The sequence below is a fragment of the Macrosteles quadrilineatus genome, unplaced genomic scaffold (genome assembly GCF_028750875.1).
Source record: "Macrosteles quadrilineatus isolate MER2022 unplaced genomic scaffold, UCM_ALF_1.0 Scaffold_3__2_contigs__length_128488019, whole genome shotgun sequence".
Classification (NCBI taxonomy): Eukaryota; Metazoa; Arthropoda; class Insecta; order Hemiptera; family Cicadellidae; genus Macrosteles; species Macrosteles quadrilineatus.
In genome coordinates this window covers 99,162,583-99,189,257 of record NW_026542596.1, presented here as the reverse complement: position 1 = coordinate 99,189,257, position 26,675 = coordinate 99,162,583, and the positions used below count along the sequence as shown (strand labels likewise).

The 26,675-nt window shown below is 34.9% G+C and overlaps 1 protein-coding gene across 1 annotated transcript; it reads left to right on the top strand.

Moving 5' to 3' along the window:
- The first annotated feature begins 1,037 nt into the window (after window positions 1-1,037).
- LOC128988935 (peptidyl-prolyl cis-trans isomerase sig-7-like) lies at window positions 1,038-17,743 on the top strand. Its single transcript, XM_054410725.1, has 9 exons — window positions 1,038-1,162; window positions 3,407-3,601; window positions 5,066-5,198; window positions 5,442-5,546; window positions 5,994-6,149; window positions 11,955-12,051; window positions 12,549-12,790; window positions 13,177-13,384; window positions 14,088-17,743. Exons 2-9 carry the CDS (start codon window positions 3,532-3,534, stop codon window positions 15,555-15,557), a joined length of 2,481 nt encoding a protein of 826 aa, XP_054266700.1. The 5' UTR covers window positions 1,038-1,162; window positions 3,407-3,531; the 3' UTR covers window positions 15,558-17,743.
- The last annotated feature ends 8,932 nt before the right edge of the window (window positions 17,744-26,675 follow it).

Below are 26,675 nucleotides of genomic sequence, written 5' to 3'. Positions count from 1 at the left end.
GCTGATTTTTACTCCATAGAGGCTAAAAACTATTTTTACTCCCTAAATATTAAAAATGCTACTTTAGACCCGCAACGCATGCATTAAAAACTACTGTTTTTACTGCAGTATGACAAAAACAATATAATATGAACCCTTGATGACTCCGCTCAATTTTGTGGATGCCTCTGCGAACGCCACCTAGTAAATACTGTTTTTTTTATGAATCAAGTATATATTATAATAAACAAACCTAAAAAACCATCAATAGGTCCTCAAGGCAATGAGACTATTTGAGAATGAGTTCATAATGAAAGGTAAAAACAAACCCAAATTGCAGATACAATTTAATAAGCCAACCATAATCCTTTGACAGCAGTTGGCATGGAGTTGTTCTCACTGTCAAACATGATACGAGTCAGAAAGTGGAAATCCACATAAAAGTATCTATATATTTTATAGCAATTATAAAATGATTTATTAATCAAGATAAAATGTCAAACGGGATTTTGATTGCATAATTACCCCAGTAATAAATTAAGGAGGTCGTAAAAATTATCTGATTAATCTTTTATGTGCTTTTAACCAACCACTGGCTTGAATCCCCCCCCAAATAAATTTCTGATGTCGCATTTTGCCCGACCCCCCTGTGGGCACCCCTGGCCAGATCCCATCCATTTTGGCCAATATGAGGTACTGTACTACCGTTACCGTTCCTAATACTAGGTTATCTTTGTGTGCAACCTGTTCCCAAACAACTATAACAGTTACTAGAATAGGAACGTAATGTGACGTCATTTGGAACAGACGTGCGTGGTAGCGGCGCACGTCTGACGTGCGAATAGCCACTGCCAAAATATTAAGCAGGAGAAAGGAGAAGAAGATAATTAATTGGAATGAAGGATAGGTGGAACAATGGTGGAACGGAATCTCGGGAAAACTCGGCCAGCTAGCAGAGCAGAAGCAGACACGCAGAACGAGAAGAGAAGAAGACAAAAGAATCAAGCCAAGCAAGAAGCTAGAAACAGACGTTTGCGTTTTGAGTTTATTATTATTCAAAGTCAAACTCAAACCTTTTCTGTGAATTAGGTTATGTTGTGTGTTGTGTCGTGGCTCTGACTTAAGTTTAGTATAGCGTAGGCTTTAATATCTCTCAAATCAAGAACTTGAGTTTTTAACAAAGGTAATAGTTATGTAGTTTGTAATTAGTTGTTGTATTGTAAAATCTGCATTACATCTTAAAAGGAAATATCTATTCGTACAACGTAATCCTGCTTCCATCTGGCAAAGTAGGCAGGCTAATTTGAGAAACAACTTGCCATTGCATTGGCTTTTCTTGGACTACCTATGCTAAAAGATTTTATTTTTATTTTGAGAAAGTATCCTATCGTCATATTAAGTTATGATAAGTTAGTCCCAGGCCTACCTTAAATTTCAGTGGGCAAAGGGCTGTAGGCCTACGTCATGAAAACAACAATAGCTTTTAAAATATTCGCTTTACCCTACCACACTTGGCAAAATTGAGATATCCGACTAAGAAAATGCTTTGTAGGCCCTATTTAAAAATTACCGATATTCTCAATCGTAGACTAGGCCCACTTAGGCCTTTGCCTACTCTAGTTTCGATTAATGATGTATTTAGTCTCAATAACAAAATACCAATAGCCTACATAAGTTAGGCCTACATTCAGTGGCGGCTGGTCCATAAGGACTAAAAGTTTTTATCAAGAAAAGTGTCCTAAACCAACATTTAAATAACTCATAACTTGAGTTACCTTTCCCTCGTTTGATAACCTTCCCCAGGTATCAGTAACCTCCCAATAATGAAATGTAATGAAATGAAATGAAATGATTTATTGTCGTTAAAACTATGTACAAAGTTCATGACAATCGTCAAAATAAAAACAAAACAATCTCTGGCAAAAAAATTGATGGGTCCTCCCACTACTTACTTTAACCTATCAGGCTGCTACTGGTTACTTGCAATGTTACAATGCTACTAACAGTTAATAAAATTAAATAACTAATGAACAACAAGTTAACCCTTAGAGTGCCAGGCGAGAAATAAAAGTAACGCTCAAAAAATGCCGATGATTTTTCCCGAAGGTCGCGCTAAAAATGCCGAGCGCAATCTGGCGATTTTTAGGTTAAAATTTCGTAAAAATCGAATTTTTGATATTTCGACAAACGAAAATTGATGTATCGCATCTAGTAACTTTCGACTCAATGTTAATATATGGGTTAAAAGAATCCGAGTATCCATTCGGTTGTTATGACAACTGTTCGATTATTACGAAACGTCCGGTCAGCCGGACGTTGGCACTTTTGGCTCGTTCTAAAAACGTCCGGTTCCCCGGACGTTGGCACTCAAAGGGTTAAACAGCATAAATTGTTTAACAATAAACAGATAAAAAAACAGCATAGGCCTAAGTTAACAATAAACAACACAACAACAATGGTTAAAACAAGTTAGCAAGAAAGATTGCCCTAGAATACTAATCACTAATGAAGTTAGTTAATCCTAGAATGCTCGTACGGGGTAAATATTCTCCAGACACATTTTTTTATGTGAGTGAATGTATAAAGGCACCCCGGTGCTTCCCGCTTCTGAGTGACACCTTCCAGTTGACTCATTTATGACTTAATCTTGAAAATTTGATCAAGTAAGGGATTTAACTGGTTTTAAAAAGTCATAACTATTATCAAAATTCTACCCTAAATTACTTACTTACTTGATACTTGTGTGCTGCGTCGTTGACCGACAATGTCGGATAGACTGCGTTATTATATACATTTAAGAATAAACACAACTATTTACATACATATAAACAATAAAACTTAAACAGGCTGTGGCGGTAAATAAAACGTGTTCCCCATTTTTAATGAAGAGCTTTTATATAATTATTCGGGTTCTTTACTCAGTCCAGCGAGTACAGTGGCGTATCTACCAAGCTATTTCTGATGGCAGCTTTGAAAGAGGTGATTTGCATATCCCGCACCTTAACCGGCAAGGTATTAAAAAGCCGTATGGCATAGCGGGGATAGCTCTAAAATTAATTGGTTTATGCCCTGGTAACTTGAGAGTTTTTTAAGATCACTTTTCTGGTAGGTAGGTCTATTTGTTGGATAGTTAATGTAGGTGCATCCATGTAAAATCTCAAAATTTTTTCTTATTTTGAGATCTGATATGTAACTTAGGCCTAGTTAAGTTATTTACCTCCTTATCGAAACTACAATAATTTTTACGCAAATGAATACTACTGGGTGTGATAGGTATCACTGTTCAATTAAATATGGCTTTTCCATTACAGTAACCTCACTCCTTATCATATCTCTTTAGTTTTTTGTCAGGTTGCCGTAATGAAAAAAGTCTTATAAAAAAGGGTTATACATCCTAAAAATGTATCAAATAAAGCACTTTTTTTAGGAGCACAGTCAGTAAAAGGCCAGATCTGAAGCAAAAAAAGCGGTACGGGCTAAGAATATCTGTAATGACACCAAACCTGCAGTCCTAGATCCAGTGTTGGAGAAAGTGATACAAAATCACACATCATGGCGGTGGTCATTGAAACTACTGTCGGTGACTTCACTGTGGATTTATTTATTGATAGTAGGCCTCAAGGTAACTTATTGTTTAGTTAGTATAGGTAAGTTATTGGTTCTCCCATCCATGGAGAACTTGTTATTTTTAAATTAATATATCAGACATATTAACATGCTACAAAATTAAACTACACAGTTAGGCCTATAATAAACACATATAAGTCATAAAAAAAATACCTCCGATAACTCATTTCTCATTTGATTGTGATTAATCAGAATAAAATACCCTAACATAAAAACAATGTGATTGTAATGTAGGATGTAGGCTAGGTTCCTTTACATTATTCTAATGTGCAGTATCAGACCAACATCTTCCTAACCTGCACTCCAAGATCACCAAACTCGATTCTTTGTGTTTTTTGTTATGTGGATTTTTGAAGGAGAAAGTTAACTTTCACAATATTGTGACAGTTGATTTTAAATTAACGAGGTTAATTAAAGAGGAACTGTTCATATTTTCGGCAATTTTTTAGAAAAACTTATGACCCATTTTTGTTTTTTTTTGCCATCAGTGCATTGTGTTTGATAGCAACAAGTTTGACATAAGTTAAAGTAAAGGGTTATGAGTCAGTGATTATTTTTTTTTAATTTAAATTTGTTGAAAACAGATTATCTGTAGGGTATGTAATAAAAAAGTTTGATTCTCTTTAATTTTATTTACTTCAGTAACATTGTAAAAATTCTAGAATTAATTTTGAATGTTTTATCAACTAAAATTCCTTTAAGGATTATGCATAATTATTTTGATGATTCCCAATTTTGTTCTCATTGATTAAATTGGAACAAAAGAGTGTTTATTGTGCACATGTGCTAGTTGTAGCTGCGGAGTTTCAAGTGTTTAGCGTCTGGTTTATTGATTCAAAAATTGATACCTCATTGTTGATGGATACCTGGTTTTTAAAGACTGTGTGCTAGTTATATTAGTTAGATAACTTATGTTAAGTAATATCCAGTACTACAGTAGGTTCTCTTGTCGTTAATAGTCATGAATCTCTATTTCTGAACTAAAATTCTTTTATCTTAAGTTTTAACCCTTACCGTTGACAAATATATACTCATCGAAATTCCCTCTGCTCAAAACGTTATGGAAGACTATACTCGCCTTTGAATGTACCCATTGGGGTAAAAAAAGCTATGCAACAGCAGCTTGCAACACTTGTACCGAATCAATTCTAAAAAGAAAAAGTAATGGCTAGACGTTTTTGCCAAGTTAATAATGTATTTTCATAGCAATTAATGCTAACATGCTGTGTAATTAAACAGTAAAGTGAACATTTTGTATACAAATTTTAAAAACTAAAAAGGCTAATAATTAATGTAGGCCTATTTGGTTTAATTTTAGGCCTAGATTTCATTTAAAATACATGGGAAGTTAGCTTAGGCCTACAGGATCCTTATATTTTATGTTTCAATAGGTAGGAAGTTATTAAAGGAAATCCTACACATTTACTGTAGGAAGTTTTTGAAATGGTTTTTGTTTCAGCTTGCAAGAATTTTCTGAAGTTGTGTAAAATGAAGTACTACAACTTCTGCCTGTTTCACTCGGTACAGCCAAACTTTTTAGCCCAGACTGGGGACCCTTCTGGCACTGGGTCTGGTGGGGAGTCTGTATATGGGTAAATATACTATGCTTGCATTTAAAAAATCTTAGACCTACATTACATTTTATTACATATCTAAAGTTTCAGCTCTAGATTATTCAGTAATTAATTTATCACCGTTTTCATTATGTTTCATAATTTTGACAGTCATTGTAATGTTACTGCATGTTTTCCAATGCACTAACATCTTATAAATTTCACATTTTACAATCCACTTCTTGAAACCATTAAGTATTCTATTTTGTTAATTATTTTCAGGCTTTTGTATGGTGATAATGCAAGGTATTTCGAAGCAGAAACCATGCCTAAACTGAAACACAACAAACCAGGTCTTCTGTCTATGGTCAACTGTGGAAATAATATGTAAGTATAATTGTATAATTTTCCTTAATGACTGAAATAACTTGTTGAAGTTAATTTTTTGAAAAATATGGCACCACATTTTTCTGTTGCGGTCTTTGTCACCATTTAATTCAGCATTATATATCCTACCTAACGTAATTAAAAATTATGTACCTATTTTTCAAATAGGACCTAGTTGAAATCACTCATTAAAAACAATAGTCTGTTTTTAAAACTAATTGGAGTACATTCTTAAGTGTTTGATTGAAGTTCATGGATTTTCAATGAGTTGTTATTAGTGATACAGCATTTAAAAATAGTAATTTTTCTAGGCTTTTGTTCAAACCCATTTTAAATTCCCCAAAACTAGGAGTTGGTATGACTGTATGGTGAACATTGTGTGTTTGAAGAGATCTCTAGCAGAGTTTGTGGAATAGTTGGTAACACTGTGATTCAACCATGTTACAGGTTGGGCTCACAGTTTTTCATCACACTGGGGGAGGAGTTGGTATCACTGGATGGAGAGCATTGCGTGTTCGGAGAGATCTCTGAAGGGGCAGAGATTGTATTGAAACTGAACGAAGCCATCTGTGACACACAGCACAGACCTTACAAAGACATTCGGTAACACATCAAAATAATCTGTAGCTTGGGTACTAATGGTCATACTTGGGCTCTAAAAAATATTTTTTGAAATTTCTGTTACTTTTAAACCACTGTAACTTATCAAGTCACAACATTGCACATCCTATAAACATTTAGAAGCAAAAATATTGCACTTTGCTTCTATTAATGCCTTTTTGTCCTTAGCTGTCAAAAATCAAATAACATGCTTAAAAGTTTTGGTACCAAAATTAACCTATGTAGATTTGGCATGGTTGTAGTCTTTGGGTTGTGGGCCTCACAATTTTATGGCAACCAGTAATTATTCTACCTAAACTTATGAAGAAACATGGCATGAAGAACCTCTGCTGTTGCCACTGTCAGCTGCTGTCAACACAACCTCACGACATCCGCCAGCTGTACCATCTGAGTCTTCTTCTGACGTGCTGTGTTTTAATGATTAATTGTCTGGTTGCCATAAAACAAGTTAGGCCCAACAGGTAACTTGAGAGGTGGAATTGCTGTACAAACTTGGCTATTGTTGTTTTGGAGAATTATTACAGATCGGGAGATTTGACTTTAACGTGAAGAGGATCGTTTACTACTCACTCCACGAGAGGAACTCGCTCGCTCAAAGTGGTTAGATGAACTTCGTTTCCTGGCGGGCCTAACATCAGATTTGGTTTCCTTCAAATTTTTCACACAGTTCTGGATAAGTCAGCGACCTTCCAGAACTTCAATTTTGTCGTTCAACCTTAATCACCAATCCGAGCAGCTTGGAACTTCTATCCAAAGATTTGCTGCAGTTTCCTGGATTTCTCACGAAGTACCAGGGCTACAGCATTGCTTCAAGTCTCATCCAGCAAAGATGATTGTAACAAATCAAATAAAGAATTGTTCTGAGACACCTCGCTCGGTATTATATTTTGTTGCACACTCCTTTAAAAATTTGTGAATGATTCGGTTTATTCTGTGATGACGTTGATGCCATTGAGGAAAAGACACCAATAGTTGGAATGCAAATAAAATATTAAGAAAATATATTATTGGTCTTGAGGTATAGCTACTTTAACTCATAAAATATTTAAACTTTCCTCCTGCACTTTTACCACATTGATTTACCATCTTATAAAAAGAACCAAAAGTTTCAAAACTTTTAATGATAACTGTTTAGTATCAAAAAGTTTTGTTTCCCTGTGTTGCAGACATATTGGTGATATTTATTGTATGTCAAGCTATTAAGTCTTCATTATCAGTTTGTTTGAACTGTATCCATTAGAGAGATAGTTCTATTAGTTTACTGTCTCAACGGATATTCATTGCCATTTGATTAAAATTATCAAAACAAAAATTTACTGTTTAATCCACATAGGTGGATTTATTTTTAGAAGCTTAATCATTAAGTACATTGAGTTTTTTTTGTAATATTTGATGAAAAAATTCAGTATGATAAAAATGGTGTCTAAATTGCTTCATTACCACACACTTGTTTTCAACTAGGTATATTTTTTAAAGGGATTTCATAGATACTGTAATGTTTAAAAAGTAAAGCATTTTGTTAAATTTCAGTCTGTTAAGAGGATTTATTTATTTTTTTCTGCCAGTAATGATGTACAATAACTTAATGACTCCTAATATGTTAATAAAATGCAAATCCATTCAAAGTCTGTGAATTTATATTTACTTGAAGTTGTGTTTTTTCTTACTATAGGCAAAACAAAGACTATTTTATAACTGAGTTATCTGTTTAACTTAACTGAATTGGCTAACAGATTATATTTATTTGTAGATGAATTGAAAATAAAAATATATTCTTTAGTCTATGTTGGTTAGAATGTGTTGTATTTAAAAACAACTTTGTTTTACCTATGAAAGCGTCTGCAAATTTACACAAAATTTGTATCCTTTCCTTACAAATTAGTTATTAACAACCTAAGAAAGAAAATGTTACTGTATATAAATCAATGTTCCTCTATCATAACAACAAATTTAAAAGGGGGGATGGACTTGGGCTCTCTTGAATTATTGTCCCAAGTGGAGGTGTTTAGGGAAAATCTAAGTTATACTACGATGAAAAAACAAATTTAAACTATAAAACTAGCAAATGTATTTCTCATCAATCTTTACAAGTCATGGGACAAATTTGGACTAACTAAACAGTTAGCCAAAATAGCCGTTGTCACTAAGAAACTCTCTGACGTGATGACCAATTGTGCGAGCTTTAACCAACACTTCACGCAACGCTTCCTCGACAGCAGATTTTTCCCTTGCAACAAAACAGTATCGGTACCTTGAAAAGTGGACTTTTATGCCGATCAAGTATCGGCAACCTTCAAAGGATGGGTCAAACGGGCCGCAAACATAACCGCATAACAACTCACTGGGGGCTGAGGGGCGTTCTCGTGTCCCAAATGGTAGACAGTTTGCCTTTCCAAAGTGACACGGTTCGCAGATCTCGTAGTTGGCTGGCACTTTGATACCTATTTCGGATTCAAGCTTCGATCGGACACAGCGTTTATCCATGTGACCCCAGCGCTCATGATATAACTGCAGAATGTGATTGTCTTCTGCTGCATTAGCGCAAACCTCAGACGATTGAACTGTGTGAAATGAGGCATGATACAAAGTTCCACCACAGTTTCGAGTACCTTTGAATACAGTTTGTTCGTTAATAGTGAACCGACACTCGGTATTAGTCAATTCAAACCTGCTATTAGGGAACTATAAATCAGCAAATAAATTTCTCATCAATGTTTACAAGTCATGGAACAAATTTGGACTAACTAAACAGACAGCTGATAAAAAATAAACATTCACATCATCTGTAGTATGACTATGACAAAAGACAGGCATTTTCAACAGGCTTAAGTCTTAGAAATGATTTGTTGTAAAAAGGCTAGATTGAAAGTATCAGTTATGACACTCTCTTGCGATGTATAAATTATGTATAGCCACACAACATTTTTTTATAGTCCAGCAAACCTTGGTCAATAAAGTTAAACTAAATTTAACTTGATCATATCTTTTTTGTCAATTTGAAATGATTGCATCATTAAGATACCCATGAATATAAGGCCTTATCATTATTTGGCTTAACTCTGCATTAATGATACAATAGTTATTTGTGTAACTAGTGAGCAAAGTGGCATTTGCTGCATAAAAGAGCAACGTTTAATGATGATCTCGAGTGCAGCAAAGGCCTTTTGCACTCCTGTTACACATTATATTTTTCCTACAGTCACTATAAAGCATATAAATAATTAGTCTTTCAAACACTATACAACACGTTTTTAGGTTCAGCTGGCAACACAAATAGGTGCCCTAGAGAAAGTAGTCCCCGGTCCGTATCACTCCGCTATTTTTTCCTCGGCAAGCAATGTGCTCTGCGACTTGAGAAAATAGTTCCGTATATTTTTGTAATTTGCAGTGGTTTATTAAGATCGTAGGAATGTTTTAAAAACATTTAAAAGAAAAGTCCAGAAAGTTCCAGAAATACCGAAAAGAGAACATAAATTATAAACACAAAATGACAGGTTAAATCGTAGTTATAATAATAGTCAATCAGCTGATTTTGTAGGATGCAAATCCTACAAAAGTTGAATATATTTACTGAATCTAAGACAAAAGTGGCAACGCCACAGCCTCGACCCACTGAAACCGCTGTTGCAATTATTCATAATGGAGCGTCTGCACAATGATAATGTTTACTCTTTTGTTATCACCATGGTAATAGGACGGCCGTTGCGACTTTGCCACAGCGTGACCTAGTGTTAGAAGAGGCTATGCTAAAACAATTCAATTCAATTCAATTTAATTCAATTCAAACAATTTTATTCATGCAATTTTTAAATTAAATACATAATCCCATGTGCCATGCAAAGCACGCGCGGGATGAAAAACACATTTTTATTACTGTAATACATTTCATTTTCTGGCAGCAAACAGTTCATTTTTTTCTTCTTTGTCACTTTACAGAACAGTGAGTAGACATTTCCTATTGCAACAGTTTTAATCATATAAATAACACTTATGTTATAAATAAACAATTTAGAATAAGTTAATAAGAACATGGTTTTTAGAAAGACAATAATTCTACATGCAAATATAAATAGTTATTTATCTAAAACAATGCTAAAAATAAGTTACAGATTATTTATGCTATATTATGATTGATAGAAAACAACAAAGCTTTTGACTTTATCACAGACCTTTTATCATAATAAACTTCATTACCAAACATTTTTACAAATGCATTAAAAAATTTTGGACCAAGACAACAAAACTGATGCCTACTAGTTTCCTTTTTAAAAAAGCTTTCTGCTAACAAGTAATATTGTGCTGATCGAGATATTCTATTGACAGGTTTCATTTTAAACATGTACGGATATTTAAAAACAAACATAATCAAACAGTATACGTGCAATTGATTGAAGGTTAAAAGGTTTTCTTGTTCAAAAAGATAACTAACTCTATCATATTTTTTTAATCCAAAAACTGTCCTCAGTGCATGTCTTTGGTTCGTAATGACAGGTTGTAATATGGTAGGATAAGTACCCCCATAATGTACTATTCCATATCTCATCACACTTTCAAACCAGGAGATGTATACCTTTTTTAAATGCTCACTCCTAATGTTGCAATACCATTATAGAGTAGATAAAATCCACTTACTAAGTTAAAACAAACCATTTGATATAATTTGTACATAAAGTAAACACAATGAATACAAAAAGTTAACAAAACTTATAAGAAGTGCAATGCCTTTGTAAAAAATTCAGTCTGAGAATATTTGATCATGGACACTTCCTGCGGCAGCCGCTAAGTATATCGCCACCGTGTGGCCAAGTCAGCTGACTGAGTGAGAGAAAGAATTGGCTTAGAGAGAGAGATAGAGATAGCGCTGCCCCCGCACAAGCGATTGTAGCAGCAGCCGCAGGAATCTCATTTCGGCGGCAAAATTCCAGTCTTGACTATTCTCCATAAGAATTTTGCTTATTAAAGGGTTTGTATTCATTAGTAAACAGGAATGTGTCGATGAATCATAAAGAGGCGGTTGATTCTTAAAGTTTTATTCTTTTTCAATTTACTTACTTGTCAAATCAGTTAGTTCTATGTTACTAAAGCTCAAATTTCACCATCATGAAGTCAGTGAGTTTTTATTTGATCAAAGTACTACTGTACCTTAAAAAACTATTTTATGAAGAATTTTTAATTTTGAAGAGTAGACCAAGGTTTTCTGATCTGGCTGAGCTATTAGTAATACATCTTGCAGACAAATGAATAATGAATCAATACTTAAATGAAGGGCTTTGAGGGGCCAGCTCAAAATGTAGTTGACCACCTTTCGAATTCTAACTATCAACACTTTAGAAAGGTGTTTAAAAGTAAAACATACTATTGATACTTGAGACTACATAAGCAACGAGTTAGTAAAATGTTACATTACCATTTACATCCTGAATAAAGGAGAATTTGTTTAAAATCAACCATTAATGGTTTTTCTTATGTAACCAATGTACAGTAAATCCTATCATCCACCCTTTCATAGTTCAACCTCAATTTACATTATAGAACTCATTAATTCTCTTTAGAAGGGGGTGTTGATGAAGATATTTTCACGCTTAATCGTCAACTTTCCGTTGTAAATGTTCAGAAATTCATTTTATTTTGTAATTTTAACTTACATGAAAACCACTAAACTGAATATTAGGTATATTTGTTTTCCCCAGTTTTCATATATTAAAACTATGAAATGGGAACTAATGTTGAGTACTTTACATCAAATGTGGTAGTTTAGTTTTAACAAGTTTCTGTGGTGTTTGGCAGCATCACACACACAATTATCTTGGAGGACCCGTTTGACGACCCATCTGGCCTGGTCGCTCCTGACATGTCACCCGAGGCGACCCAGGAACGACTTGCTGTGAGTTCCTCATTGAATTCAACCATTACTTTGCTCTACGATCTTAAGAAGTAAATCTTGACCCCAAACATAATTTTAAAACCTTTCGTAGTTCTCAGCTCTCTGGATTGGTATAGGATTTCCCAAAACAGCATTTTAGCACCTTTTAGTTGTTTGTAAAATATCTTGTCCAGAAAAGATGTTTAAAATCTGTTTGTTGAGGCCGTTAACTGTAACTTGTCCTTGGAACCTCTTAAATAATGACAATGAAATACTTTTGAAAGTAGTAGCACGGCAATCAATCTTAACTAGGCCTATGTACCAAATTGATTAACTTGATTCTTCGCTAACTACATTATGATGCTTTTGAGAATATCAGTTACCTAAATTTCTCCCGTATGGTTTTAAAATTAAGGCAAACGAATGTGAATCTTTGAAGAGCTAACCATTTCTTATACAGTTCTTGATAAAAATTCCTGTACTTTCAAACTTTTCTATTTGGTGTCTGTGTTGTTTAGAATGGCAGGATCGGAGCGGACGAGGAGGTGGATGAGACGCAAGGACTCTCGGCTGAGCAGGTGGAGGAGTTGCGGCAAGAGCGAGAGGCAAAGGCCAGAGCGACCATCCTGGAGATAGTGGGCGACCTGCCTGACGCAGAGATGGCCCCTCCAGAGAACGTTCTTTTTGTCTGCAAACTAAACCCGGTCACAACTGACGATGATCTCGAGATTATATTCAGTCGATTCGGAAAAGTAAAAAGGTAAACTCTACTCTACTGTAAGAGTCAATTGGATGAATGTTTGACCAGAATCAAAAGTTTTACAATATCTGTGAATTAGCTTACAGTTTCGATTCTAGATAGTAAGACCTCATTGGTTAACTGCAAAAAAATTTTTTAAATGCATCAAAAAACAAAAGAATTAATCTTTAAAAAACATTATAAATAAAGTTCTCTCATTCTGGTTTATTCAACAAAAAACTAGGCATTTAAAAAAATTTCTCAAAACGTCTAATCCTTATTTAAGTTTACCATGCAGCTAGCAGTTTTGAAAAGAATTCAGCCTATTTTATAATATTTCTGAGATTTTACATCCAAGTCTAATTACTTCATATTTTTAACACTTCTAATCCTCTGGCGTTTTACAGTTGCGAGGTTATAAGGGACAAAAATACTGGAGATTCTTTACAGTATGCCTTTGTCGAGTTTGAAGAGCAGAAAGCTTGTGAGGAAGCCTACTTCAAAATGGACAATGTTTTAATTGACGACCGCAGAATCCACGTGGACTTCAGCCAGAGTGTCGCCAAGATGAGATGGAGAGGGAAGGGCCGAGGCGTTGAGTATTTTGATAGCAAGGTAAATTTCTGTTCTTGAAATAATAATTATCTGTATCCAGTTTTTATTTAACAGAGATGTCTGAGAAAATTGCATTGTTGTTGGATTAAAGCAACTGTTTTTCTTTTTAATGTGCTAATAATTCTGAATTATGTCTTAAAAACAAATACTTCAAGTTACTATCTTGTTTTCCTCATACACCAAAGCAGTAAAACGTAGTATGGCTATTTTTATTTTTTTATCAATTGGTATAAGTGCTGCTGGAACTGTTTTAGTTGACAACCACTTACTAATTTACAACCTTGTGAGAAAAACTCAAACGCACAATTGGTTTTCTTGGTTTTCATCAACTGAATCAAAAAAAATTTTGAAAAACTTTGGGTATTTGTATTTGTGTTCAAAGATCTTGATGAACAATTGATCAACTGTCACAACTTAGTGGGGTGTTTAAGAGCTTAGTTAAGCAAATTTTAGCAGAAGATTTGGAAATGTATAGCTTTGCCAGTTTTGTTCCACATGTTTTGATTGTATTGATGATCAAAAAGATCGTCCAGTTGAAACTAGTGCTTTACATAGTTGAAAACTGATCTGGATATTTAGTCATGGTGCTTTAATTTTTACATAGATGTTTACATAGTGATTAGTTAGTATATGAACAAATATTAGCAGATGTTTTAATTTCAATTAAAATGTGTCTAATAAAAATGTAATGATTTTTGCACAGGATCAAAGTAAAGATGGTAGAAGCAGCAGGAATAAGGAAAGAGAGGATTCCAGATCAAAAGGAGAGAGATCCAGTAGACGAGAGAGAGATAGAGAACATGAAGAACGGGAAAGGCGTAAAGACAGAGGAAGGGATAGAGAAGAGGAGAGAGGCCGTGAAAGGGAAAAGGAGAGAGTCAGAGACAGTGATGACAGGCATAGGAGACGAGATGAAAGAGAACGCAGCCGGTCTGACTGGCGAAAAAAGGATAAAAGGGACTACAGGGAGGATGACAAGCGACATGATAAGAGAAAAGAATTAGAAAGTTCACGTAGAAGGGAAGATGACTCAAAGAGAGTTAGTAGCAGTAGCAGCAGTAGAAGAGTTGAAGAAAGGAAGCCTGAAGTTAAACGAGAAGAAAAGAGATTGGATACTAAAGAAAGCAAAGTGATTAATGGTAAAAGTAGTAGCCGCCAACGTGACTTTGTAAAAAGTGATAGTGTAGATAAACTTCCAGTTAAGACTGAAAAGAGAGAAATTATAAACAAAGAAGAGAGAAGTTCTAAATACAATAGTCCACATCATGTTTCGATTAAAGATGAAACCCTGTCTGATAGCTTTAACGACAGTCAAGAGACTCAAACACCCAGAGAGGATAGTGAAAAGAGTTTGAATTTGTCTACAAATAAAAATGTTCCTGAAGTAGATTGCAAAAAGAATATTTCGTCTAGTAGAAGATCTAGCAAAGATGATAAAAAACCCACTGAAAGTGCTAATTTGGAAGATTATGAAAATGGTCAAGGCAGTGAAGGGAAATCTAGTCTAAAAGATGAGAAGAAAATTACGACCACAAAAAGTTCTCATGAAAAAGATAAAAAGAAAAGTTTGAAAAGAAAACGCAAAGAGTCTGAGACAAGAAAAAGAAAAAAGAGACGACATTCAAGCAGCAGTGAATCTTCAAGTGAAAGCAGTGATAGTAGTGACTCCTCATCAAGCAGCGATTCTAGTGACTACAAACATGGTAAGAAAAAGAAGTTAATTGTCGCAAAAAGGTACTATCGTGGTGGCAAATTAGTTAAGGAAATTAAGAAGAAGAAACGAACAAAAGATACTTCTGATTCTGAAAGTGAATCAGAAGAATCTTCAGCTTCCGATTCAAAACGGAAATCAAAATCCAAAAAATATAAGAAGATTTCAAATTCTTACAAACAAATGAAGAAGAAATCTGTGAATTCTTCTGAAGATAGTCGGAGTGAAAGTTCGTCTTCCGAAGACACAGATGAGAAGAGCCAGAAAAGGAAGAAGAAAAAAAGTGATAAACATATAAAGAGAAAGTCAAAACACTCTAAAAAGCGAAAAAGAAGGAAAGCTCATTCAAGTAGCAGTTCTGACTCTGAAGATAGTGACCAAAGTAAGTCTCATGATAAGAAACAAAAAAAGATCAAAAGTTCTAAGCTAAGTACGAACTTGGTAACTACCACCAGTGAATAACTGAGACTGAACATACATTTGGAATTTGGACCTTTTTAATATTGGTTGTGGAATTTATAGCATAGGTTGTATATTGTTTATGTAATGTTGAAGATTTTGTTGTATACATAATTGCTGTTTTTATCTTGGTAACTTTTAAAAAAATAAGAATTCAGTTAGCTTACCTGAGAAATTGAAGCCCAACCAATAGATAGGCAAACAGGATCACAACACATAACACGTGTTTGTGTATCTTGTAGCCTATTGGCTCTAATATTCTCAGAATAGCTAAAAAAATCATTTCTAATCCCTCCAAAAATGCTAATCAGCCGCTTGGCGTCCCTAACAGGTATATTTTATTACCTTTTCCGATTACATACACTGAACTTAAGTGGAATTACACTGTTTACAAAATTAAGGAGACAACAGAGGATAAGCAGGCTTACCTTAAAAATTGTAGGCATCTCACATCACTAAAGTCACACAAAAGAAACCACAAAGGAAATGTAGATATAATTGGCAGTAAGTAATTTTCAGCTTTGTTACCCTTCTTTTAATACTAAGGTAGAGTACCCTTCCCTTAATTAAGATGTACTACTGGTGTCAATGTAGATTTTTGAAGGTGTTTTGCAGGGTACAGTATCTCGTATTAAACACAAATTCTTGATCCAGTTGCCATTTGTCGTTGGGGTATCGATTAATGATGTTATATAACAAGTGACATTGGATGGTAATAAAGTTTTATCGTTATCGATTGAGATGGGGACGTCACCTAGGTGCTTATTTTACCTAAAATGAGTGTAGAATCATAGACTAACCTAACCAACACAAGTAGACTTCCCCATTGTAAATTTTGAAGCTCGTTTTTCATGTCTAGTTCATGTCCACACTGGTGGCTAAAGTGTCGACAAAATTTTGTTTATATTATTTTAGAGTTAATTTTATTAACTTTACTGCTTGGTTATATAACTAGAGGGCAAGTTATTGTTTATGATTTTATTGTTTTATTTGGTTAAATGGGGTTTTAATTGACTGAAATAACAAAAAAACAAATTTTAAACAAAACACGACTACTGTGCACCGGACAGAACTAATGATAAAATCGGCTTAAGCTATTCCATGAGGATGGGTAATCTACTAATGAAGTATGTTTTATCTATGGTAGAATGGTGTGAGATGATATGATATGTGTAGCTTCGTTACTGACTGTCAGCTGTTTCATCAGTCCGGATCATTTTTTGAAGTCCAATGATCAGGAATGGCTGTGTCCAGTTATAAACCATCAAAAAGCTACTTAAATTATTTAGGATCGAACCGGCCACCTTTTGATTGTTAGGCGAGCACTTTAACCACTCACTCAGCTACCCATCCAGTTTGGACTAGACTCTTGTGAGAAATGTAAAAAATGCTAATGGCTTAGATACACACATTATAAAACAGTTTGACTGTTAGGTATTGCTAATGTTTTTAGAGTTCAAAAATTGAACCTGCATTTACTTATTAGTTGTAAGCTTTATAAAAAATACTTTCCTGTTATTTTTTTTTACTTTTTTATTGCGTTGTATTGTATTGTAGCCTACCTAAAGTTTAAATTAAAACATTTTGTGATATACAGGCAAAAATAATTTACAGAAACAATCCATACCTCGTTTGTGCGTGCTTAAACATGATAGAAAGTTTGCTTGTGTAAAGAAAGATTTTAGTTTTTTACAAGCATTCATAAAAAAACCTAATTGTATTTTTTTGTAAGCTTACCTAGTCTTCTGCATCAAAGATAATTAATTTGACATCACAAATTCCAAATGAAAACACTTGATTATTTCCAGAAAGGTCTGTAGTTTAAGGAATTTCACTCCTAGATCCATGTTGAGTCTGTAGGTTGACTGATACTGTACATACAAATATTGTCGACATTCTTATAGTTTATGAATTACAGGGTTTTGATTTACTTCCTTTTTAACTAAGTTTCTGGTGGATTAGTTTAGGATTGCAAGATGAAATAAATGTATAGTTTACTTCCTGCCTTGAAATGTTAAGTTCTAGCAGGTACAGATACAACCTATATTTAAGTTTGTTAATATTTCAATGTGTGAAATAATTTTTATATAGTGTGTAAGTAAAATAATTTGATCCATATTAACAATATATATTGTACAGTACATTACTGATTTTAATAGAATGATTTATTTGTATTTTTGAATAAAGTGGCGTCCACTGTTATAGTGATGTGTTTCAACCATCCCTGGAATATTATGTGTTACTGTTGTACGTTTGTGTATTTCACAATGGGCACATAAACTAGATAGGAAACAATTGACAACTGAAGAGAAAATTTAATTTGCGGACTTTTTATGGTTGGCCTACCTGCACGATTTATGCAACTTGCATTCCACTCTTAAGAAACTACATTTAGAAATAAACGGTATCAGCAATCTGACACATACTTTCTCCCATTAGCTTGTCAACAACCTTTATCATGGGTAAGCGATAAGAGTAACTATGGTATTTAATAGGTAAAATCTCAAAAGTGTCATTAACTTTTGAACAGGAATGAAGGAATGCACTATTTTGTTTAGAATTATAAGGAATCAGAATCAGTTTTTTTATTTTTTTATCTATTTTTCCGTTTTTTAAATGGGTTTTTATGGGAAAATAACATGAGTTACAATAACTTTTGAACCATATTTTTTACAGCAATGGGGGGTTGCACTATGTTGTTTGGCATTACAAGTATTACCTAATTTCAATCTAAGCCGGTTTCTTTTGTAAGTACGATTTTCTCTTTTTTTTATGGGAAAATAACATAATTTGCAATAACTTTTGAACCCTAATTTTTACAGAAATGGGAGTTCTACCATTTTGTTCAGAATTTTAAAGGGCTACAACATACTAAATTTTGATCTAAATCATTCGGGCCATTATTGAGAAAATCCTATTTTTCCGTTATTTTATGGGAAAATTGACATTAAAAATCTAAATGAAAAAAAAAACCCCTGGAGATACCATGAATTAGTACCTACATACAAAATTTCATCAAAATCGGACTACAGGTGTAGTCTGTAGCACTCAAGATCATGATATGGTACACACACACACACGCACACAGACATCACTTTGAAAACCGCTTTTTTGGGTCCAGAGGGGCACCCAAAACGGATATATCCACTCAAACTCAAAAATTTTGACGAAAACAATACTTTCTCTATATACTATGGTATAGGGGGAGAAAGTAAAAAACAATAACTTAACAGCTGCAATTTACAAATAGGGGAGAGCGGGGCTATAAATGCAACACTATAACTTGGGGAAAAAAATTAAATATCTTTATAAATTTTGAAAATAAAATAGTATTTGATAGTGTGTGAAGTTATACAAAACTTTCAAAAGGATCTAGAAAGATTATTTAGTAGAAAGGGCTATACCGTACAGTCTAAAAATCATTTAATAGTACTGCAACAAATTATTGTAAAACAACTTTTTATTAGGCTTCTTATAAAGGTTGTAGTCAAGAAACTGTGTATTACAATTTAAACATTTTAGAACAAATTAATTACATTTTTAAAAATCAACTTTTATGAAAAACATTAAGTTTATGAACAAGTTAAAAGATAACATCCCAAACCTAAAAGAGGGAAGATAAGCATTGTAGCAAATGTAGTTCTCTGCAGACTCCACAGCACTGCAAGCCGAATGGATCCACACTGAACATGAGCAGCACCTGTACCAGCGCTCCTCTTCCTTGCAGAAATCACCTCCCAAAATGCACACATCCTTGGAGCCTCAGATTGTAACTGGGTGTTTGAAACCAACCCCAGTACACAAACTCTATCCTATCATAGGGATCCATTTCCATTTCGTTTTGTCATGAGAGCCGAAACCCCCTGACTGCATACCCGGTACCTATCCTTTAGGACATACCCGGGCCCCATGATGTAGGCCGAAGCTTACGCATCAACCTTTAGCACATCATGGGCGGATGACTTAAGGTCATCAGGCTCGCCGGCTGCCGAAGCAGACCCTTCGGAAGGAGGGTTGCCCCTCAATCCTAACCAGGGATTCCGGCTGCTTGTTTAAGCGTCACTCCACCTGGGTTCCACTAGGTCGAGACCTAGAGGTCCATGGTAGAGCGCCCCGACGCATTTAGTGCAAGCAACACTCGGGACCTATCTAATCCCTGACAGGCAGAACCCGCCATCGATAGCCAGGAGGAAGGGGACCGTCAGCCCCAACCTCCCATTTACACCGCTGCCCGATCGAGGCCTTACCCATTGCTGGGAAACCAGAGATAACCAGAGCGATTATGATCAGTGATTATGAAGCGATTATGAGTGATTATGATCATAGGGATCGCTCCTCCATCAATCCGATGTGATTCGCTGCTGACGCAGAAAGGACTAAGCAAGAGACAGACCCTCGTCACCCATTACACGGCCGCCAACTTGCAGAGCGACAGCCTTGGTCCAGAAAGAGCTTTTTATCACGGACACGAGTCTTGGATGGATCACTCTCAAGTAATCGGGTGGGAGGCCACCTTGACTAACCCTCCCATACCAGCCAGGGAGGAACTGCCTCCTGGTGGATGCCTACATTACACAGTGTGGAAGACTCTAAATCGAATCAGGGTCGAGGTACCAAAATGGAAGACAAACATGCAGAAATGGGGTCTCTTACCAGTCAAAGAAAACATCTTGTGTGCGTGTGGTGCTGATCAGGGTCCTGCCCACGCTTAGACCAGTCTTGCACATTAGATGATCTTTATTTTTTACAAGCGAATGACAAAGCCATTTTGGTAGCTAATTTTTTGAAAAGCGAAGTCTGATTTCCGGACACGGAAAGTAAGTAAGTATCCTTGGAGCCTGAAGCTTCTCTTGTGAACCCTTCATTTCAATAAATTATTTTCATTTCCATTTTGAGATTGATTTCTTCCCCTAAGGGAAATCAATCTCAAAATAGAAATGCAATTTCAGTAAAATAAAAGTAAATGATTTACTTTAGTTTGTTTGTTGGTAAATAAAATTTGGTTTTGTAATTAATTGAACTGATAGGCTCAATTATTCCTTATTATTATCCATGGTGGAAGGATTATTATCAGTTAAAATAAAATTTGTAAAGTATTGAAAAATGCATACTATATATGAACACATGTGGAAGAGGGGGCCTTGGCCCAATCCTGATCCTGGTTCCAGAGCCCACAATAAAATGTGGGGGCCATGCCATGGTAAGCATAGAACAAAGGAACAAGTTTAGAAACACAAGCATAGGATAGCACCGGGGCCTTGATAGCACACAACCACAACTTAATAGTAAAAAATCCATTCTGCATGGACCAGCTGTCGCTAATTTGTTTATAAAAAATAACATAGCTTTGTGAGCTAGTCCCAGAATGCACTAGTGTCTACAATATGATTTTCTACCTCAATTTTTGTTACTGACCAATTTGATGGGTCATAACAGTTAGTTGCGACAGCGAGTAGTCATTCCATAGTCTGACTTGGCTAAAGCTGGGTTTTCCTAGGCGCGGAGTCGGCGAGCGGAGAGAGGAACGCGGAGAGCGGAATTGAAATTAACATGGCATTCCGCTCCGCTTCTAGGAAAACAGTAACATTAAATTGCATAAGACAAGTGGAGTCCGCTCTCCGCTCGCCGACTCCGCGTCTAGGAAAATCCGGCTTTAAAGCTCGCGTATTCGACTGACATTAGTAGTCAGTTCAGTACAATATGATATTGTGCTGATCTAAAATACTAATGTCAATATGTTGGTGGCTCGCATAAACTACGACGATTGTGATTCAAAATCTGGCCCTGGCGACAAATTTTACATGGGAATGGAAAGTCAAAGATATTATGTAAGCAACATATTATAATTTTAGTACATAAAAAACAGAGTCGTGTTTGTATATATTTTGGGGGTGGAAATATACTTATGCCGAGCAAAAAAAAAAAAAAAGAAAAAAACCTGAACAGCGAGTACTAGCGTTACGTAGTATCATAGATACCAGTAAATCATACTCCTCAAGTATGTCCTTGAGGAGTATGATTTATCTATGGTAGTATATGTGGGAGAGGGGGTCATTGCCATAGAAACGTTAAAGAGTGTACCATTGAATGATTCCTATACATCTATGTTATCTATTATGGTGGAAGGAAAATACATAGGTGTGCTATTCTCATCATATGCTGACGTCACCCAGATTGCGAACAAACAATCACTTGATTGTATTGCCATGCCGTATAAGTAAATATTTGTGTTGATTTGATTGTCGTTGTTTTTATAATTTTTTTAAATGGTGTTTGCAATCTGAGTGACGTCAGAATATGACAGGAATATCACACTTATGTATTTTATAATCGTATCGGTGGATCTTTTGTAGCTAAACACTTCCGTGGTTTCATCAGTGTAATATGATGTTATTTGAAAAGAAAATATTTTTTGGGATGACATATTCTAATTTCAAAGGGAGGTATATCCATTACAGTGTAAGTTTGATTTTCTTTCGTCACGTCATGTCAGTTCATATTGCTCAGTTCTAAATGAATGAACCCTCTAGCATAGTTTTGAGAAATTGGTTGTGGGGTTACTGTTAGCTGTAATTCCTTGACATGGGGGATGTCAATTAGTTGTCTCAGCCTTATCAATAACATAAAGTTGTCAATATAATCTCTCTACGGAATGTTAGGTGTAGTGGAATACTTGAAGTGAAGTTGGATTTTATTTTTGAACTGTTAGGGGCCTCTTAGTTAATACGGCCTTGCGGCTTCATTGGCAACAAATAATTGAAATTACACAGCAATAGGACATTTCCAAAAAGCAAAAATACTGTAAATTGGCTGTTACGTAAATATTGACGTTTACATGCATTGTTAATCAACGTATCTTATAAAGGATTATGTGATCTAGTTTAAAAGGAATATGCCCTTTCTGTCATGACAGGGGCTGCTTAAATAGTATTTTCTCTTTGTACCATATTTTACAGGCAAAACGTCGTGTTATTTTCAATAATGTTACCAACCCAGTGCGCCAAAGTCTGTAATATAGCCAGGTGCAAATGATTTGTCAAGATGGGTACCATACTAGGCAAAGTCTCTATGTTTGGATTTTATTAGACACGATATTTCTTCTTAAATATTTGATATGTGTAGAATAATATGATAAAATGTAGGCAAAAGTGGTGAAAAAGGCAGACACCAACCCGTACAATAGATATAAGATACAGTAGTTCAATAAGAAATGATTTAAGAATTGCTGTAATAAATGGATTTCCACTGATTTCGTAATGGAATGTTATATTGCAAGTCATGACATGATAAAGAAGAAAATAAATTTTAAAATCAGAAAATTACATTGCAATTACTTATTTGGTAGAACATGGTAGAACTCAGTAACTCCCAATAAATGTGTGTTGTTTGAAATACAATTTAAAAATAAACAGCTGTTTCATTAAAAAGTATTATTCACATGGCCAAAATGTAAACAACTCTGTGGAGGGATCTTTAAAGGCTTCTGGGGCAGAGTCCTAAGGGATTATGCATAGTTTTTGATAACTCCCTTTCTTTTGAAAACTCATCTGCAGACCAATACCTTTCTTTGAACACCTCTACCAAGTTTCTACGCCCAGCCGTTCTCTCAAATTAGTGGGAACAAAGTTTCCAATTAAAAATTTAGATTCCCCCATGTTAATCTTATGGGAGAAACTCCAACTTTGATGGCCTGTGGGGCAAAGCCCGAGTATTTTTATTACAGGAATTGGCGAAAGGGGGCGTCTACACAAAAAATACTTTATTTTGACACGTCGTTTGTAAAAATCCGTCCATTATTAACGGAGGAGTAGTGTTTCGTAGAAATCGCTTTCACGTATTGTATATAATAATAAGGATTCATTTGTGCATCGGTACCACTTTTATATCTTCCAGGTGCCTAAATATGTGTTCACCACCTGAGTTGATAAATCGGACTTGTGTCCAATAAGTGGTACAGTTGTATTTCTAATAACCCCCGCCGCAGCAAACCTGCCGACTAAGCGAATTTCCATTTGTCTGAATTGGATTTTCAGTTAAATATATTTTAATAACATTATGTTTAACGAGTACCTAGGTTTGCTGCTACAAGGAAACTAATAAAGTGTGTTTTTGAGTAAAATATTGAGAGCTTAGTACAAAATAAATAAATTTGTCAAGTTTGATCAAAATATATCCATAAACAAGCAAACTACAACATTTGACAATATTCTCCATAAGAATAACATGGGAATTTTAAATTTACAATTTTTTTAATTTTCTCCGTTACTAATAATCGAACAGAAATACTTTTATATACTAAATTATTTGTTTTTTTAAGCTCTTTAAAAAGGTCTGAAGAGAAATTGGGAAATTTTGTGTTTTGAGGGTCAAAAGTGAGAAAAACCAATTTTTACCCCATAAAACCCCTCGTAAAGCCCCGTTCCCATGGTCCGATCGTGCTGGTTCGCAAACTCATTCAAGTTTATCCCGCTTTACACCTTTAAACCAAATTTCATCAAAATCGGACAAAAATTACTCAAGTTATCGCGTTCACGGACGTGTATATATATATATATATATATATATTATTATTTTCTTGCATTTTTAGGGCTACTAATATAATAAAATTAAAACATATATAACAAAGTACCCTTTTAGTAATTATTTTATTTTTCATGACAAATAAAATAATTACTAAAAGGGTACTTTGTTATATATGTTTTAATTTTAATATATATATATATATATATATACAGGGTGTTTCAGAATTAGTGTCGGATATTTTATGGTATTATTTATGGGTAAGAAACATATCCAAATATCATATTTAAACAGTCCGGAAGTCTTTATTTACTCAAACAGCCGCCATTTTGTTTTTTTCCTTTGACATTTTTTTTAAAGTGAGTGGTAAAACATACGGAATTGAAACTTTGCAAAAACATTTCTGACTACCAGACAAAGCTACAAAAACATTATGAAAATTTTCCAAATACATAAAACAAAATGGCGGCCATTTAAAATTTTGTTTCTTAAATAACTCAAAAACCGTTGATTTTATGAAAGTTTTACAAGAATAACTTTTTTTAGGTAATTTTATTACAAATCGATTGACACCTTAATTTTTACAATTGAATGTATATTAACTGAGATATGGCAGTTTTAGTGATACGTGACCACTGGAGGTTAGTTGTAGTGCATGCGGAGCCATGCATTGTTGTGGCAGACGTATCACTAAAACTGCCATATCTCAGTTAATATACATTCAATTGCAAAATTAAGGTGTCAATCGATTTGTAATAAAATTACCTAAAAAAAGTTGTTCTTGTAAAATTTTCATAAAATCAACGGTTTTTGAGTTATTTAAGAAACAAAATTTTAAATGGCCGCCATTTTGTTTTATGTATTTGGAAAATTTTCATAATTTTTTTGTAGCTTTGCCTAGTAGTCAGAAATGTTTGTGCAAAGTTTCAATTTCGTATGTTTTACCATTCTCTTTAAAAAAAATATGAAAGGAAAAAACAAAATGGCGGCTGTTTGAGTAAATAAAGACTTCCGGACTGTTTAAATATGATATTTGGATATTTTTCTTACCCATAAATAATACCATAAAATATCCGACACTAATTCTGAAACACCCTGTATATATATATATATATAAGTCTATATATATATATATATATATACATATATAAAAATTTGAACGAATGGTGTTTTTGGCCTCTGGGGACATCAAAATGAAAAAGTAAATCGGTCCCGGGTCTACGTCTTACCGTGCCACCTACGGTAATAGCTACTTCCCTATAGGGAAATTCGCTAAAAGTGGCTACGTTCCAAAGTTTCCAGTTTAAATTCCCTCCTTGAAAGATTTTTGTGTCTTGAAAAGATGACAAAGATTTCAATCGACTTCATTGACGTCGGTTCAATCTTGGAAAGAAAAGAAATCCGGAACTCACTGATAATGGCCAAGTTAGTGACTCCAGATCGGTCACTTTCAATCGGCAGATTTTTGTTTTATGCTGTGAAGAAAATAAGTGTAATTGTGATAGGAAAGGATAGAACAGGATTTTCATAATAGTTTGTGCGTTGGGAGAACTTGTAAAAATATATAAACCGTAAATATGATTTAATGTTTTTGAATAATACATTTTCTTCATTTTAATTCCATATAAAGAAGTAATATTTTGAGCTAATATAAGAATGCATAAATAATATTCATCAAACACTGAAAATACTTAGATACATCTACACATGTACACAATCATTTCATAATAGCTTTATTTTAGTTACCATGTTAAAACCTTTTGTACGAGTCAAAGTTAAAATTAGTAAGCTATAAACATATGGAAATTTTAAATTTAATTTATTAAATTATTTCTCTTTACGAACAATAGAAAACGTTCGCTGACCCCTCATAGAAATAAAAAGTAAAGATGATTGCAAGATCTCAGGTTCAAGTCACGTTCTCATGGGCAAAGACCTGGCTGAGAACAAGCCAGGCATAGATTGAATTTCGATCTGGAATGCATCGTAGAAGAAATTGTAACCGATGGGAGCAATCGACGAGAAACAATATTGTTCCCATCGATTCCAAGAAATTATACATGCATAGAGAAATTATTTTACTTACGGTCAGCACCACGCCCTCTGGAGGCTGGACATGAGGGGAGAAGCCAATGAGGACGATGATCGGAGATATTCCACCGATGATTGGAGGGTAGGCGTTTCCCGAAGACATCGGGGGAAGAACCGAACGTCGAAGGAGGGAAAGGAGGTCTTGGAGACGAAAATGGTTAATCAGTCTTGGAGAGGTCTGAGGAAGTAACACTTCAAAGAAGAAACCGTCGGGAGTCCCGGATCGAGTAGGGACAGTGACTTAGCGGGTTAGTCTGAAGCGCCTGTTAAGATCCCGACCAGACCCGAGACCACGAGGACACCACAACCCCACGGCTGTTCTTCAAGACCCAAGGCCACCAGGACACTACCTCGCTACCAAGGACCAAAGCGACCCGAAGAGGACGGCCCAGGACGAGCGACCGACGACGAGAGGAAGGACTGCGCTTCGATCAACCCTTGTGTCTCGAGCGAGCAACCCCGGAGTGTACGCCCGCACCTAAGGAACGCCCCGGGGAACCTTTCAATCGT

Bases quoted from the DNA above. Each gene is read 5' to 3' on its own strand.
- LOC128988935 (XM_054410725.1), top strand. From the start codon at position 3,532: ATGGCGGTGGTCATTGAAACTACTGTCGGTGACTTCACTGTGGATTTA. The intron at 3,602-5,065 runs GTAACTTATTGT...TTTTTGTTTCAG, and splicing joins TATTGATAGTAGGCCTCAAG to CTTGCAAGAATTTTCTGAAG. The intron at 5,199-5,441 runs GTAAATATACTA...AATTATTTTCAG, and splicing joins GGTGGGGAGTCTGTATATGG to GCTTTTGTATGGTGATAATG.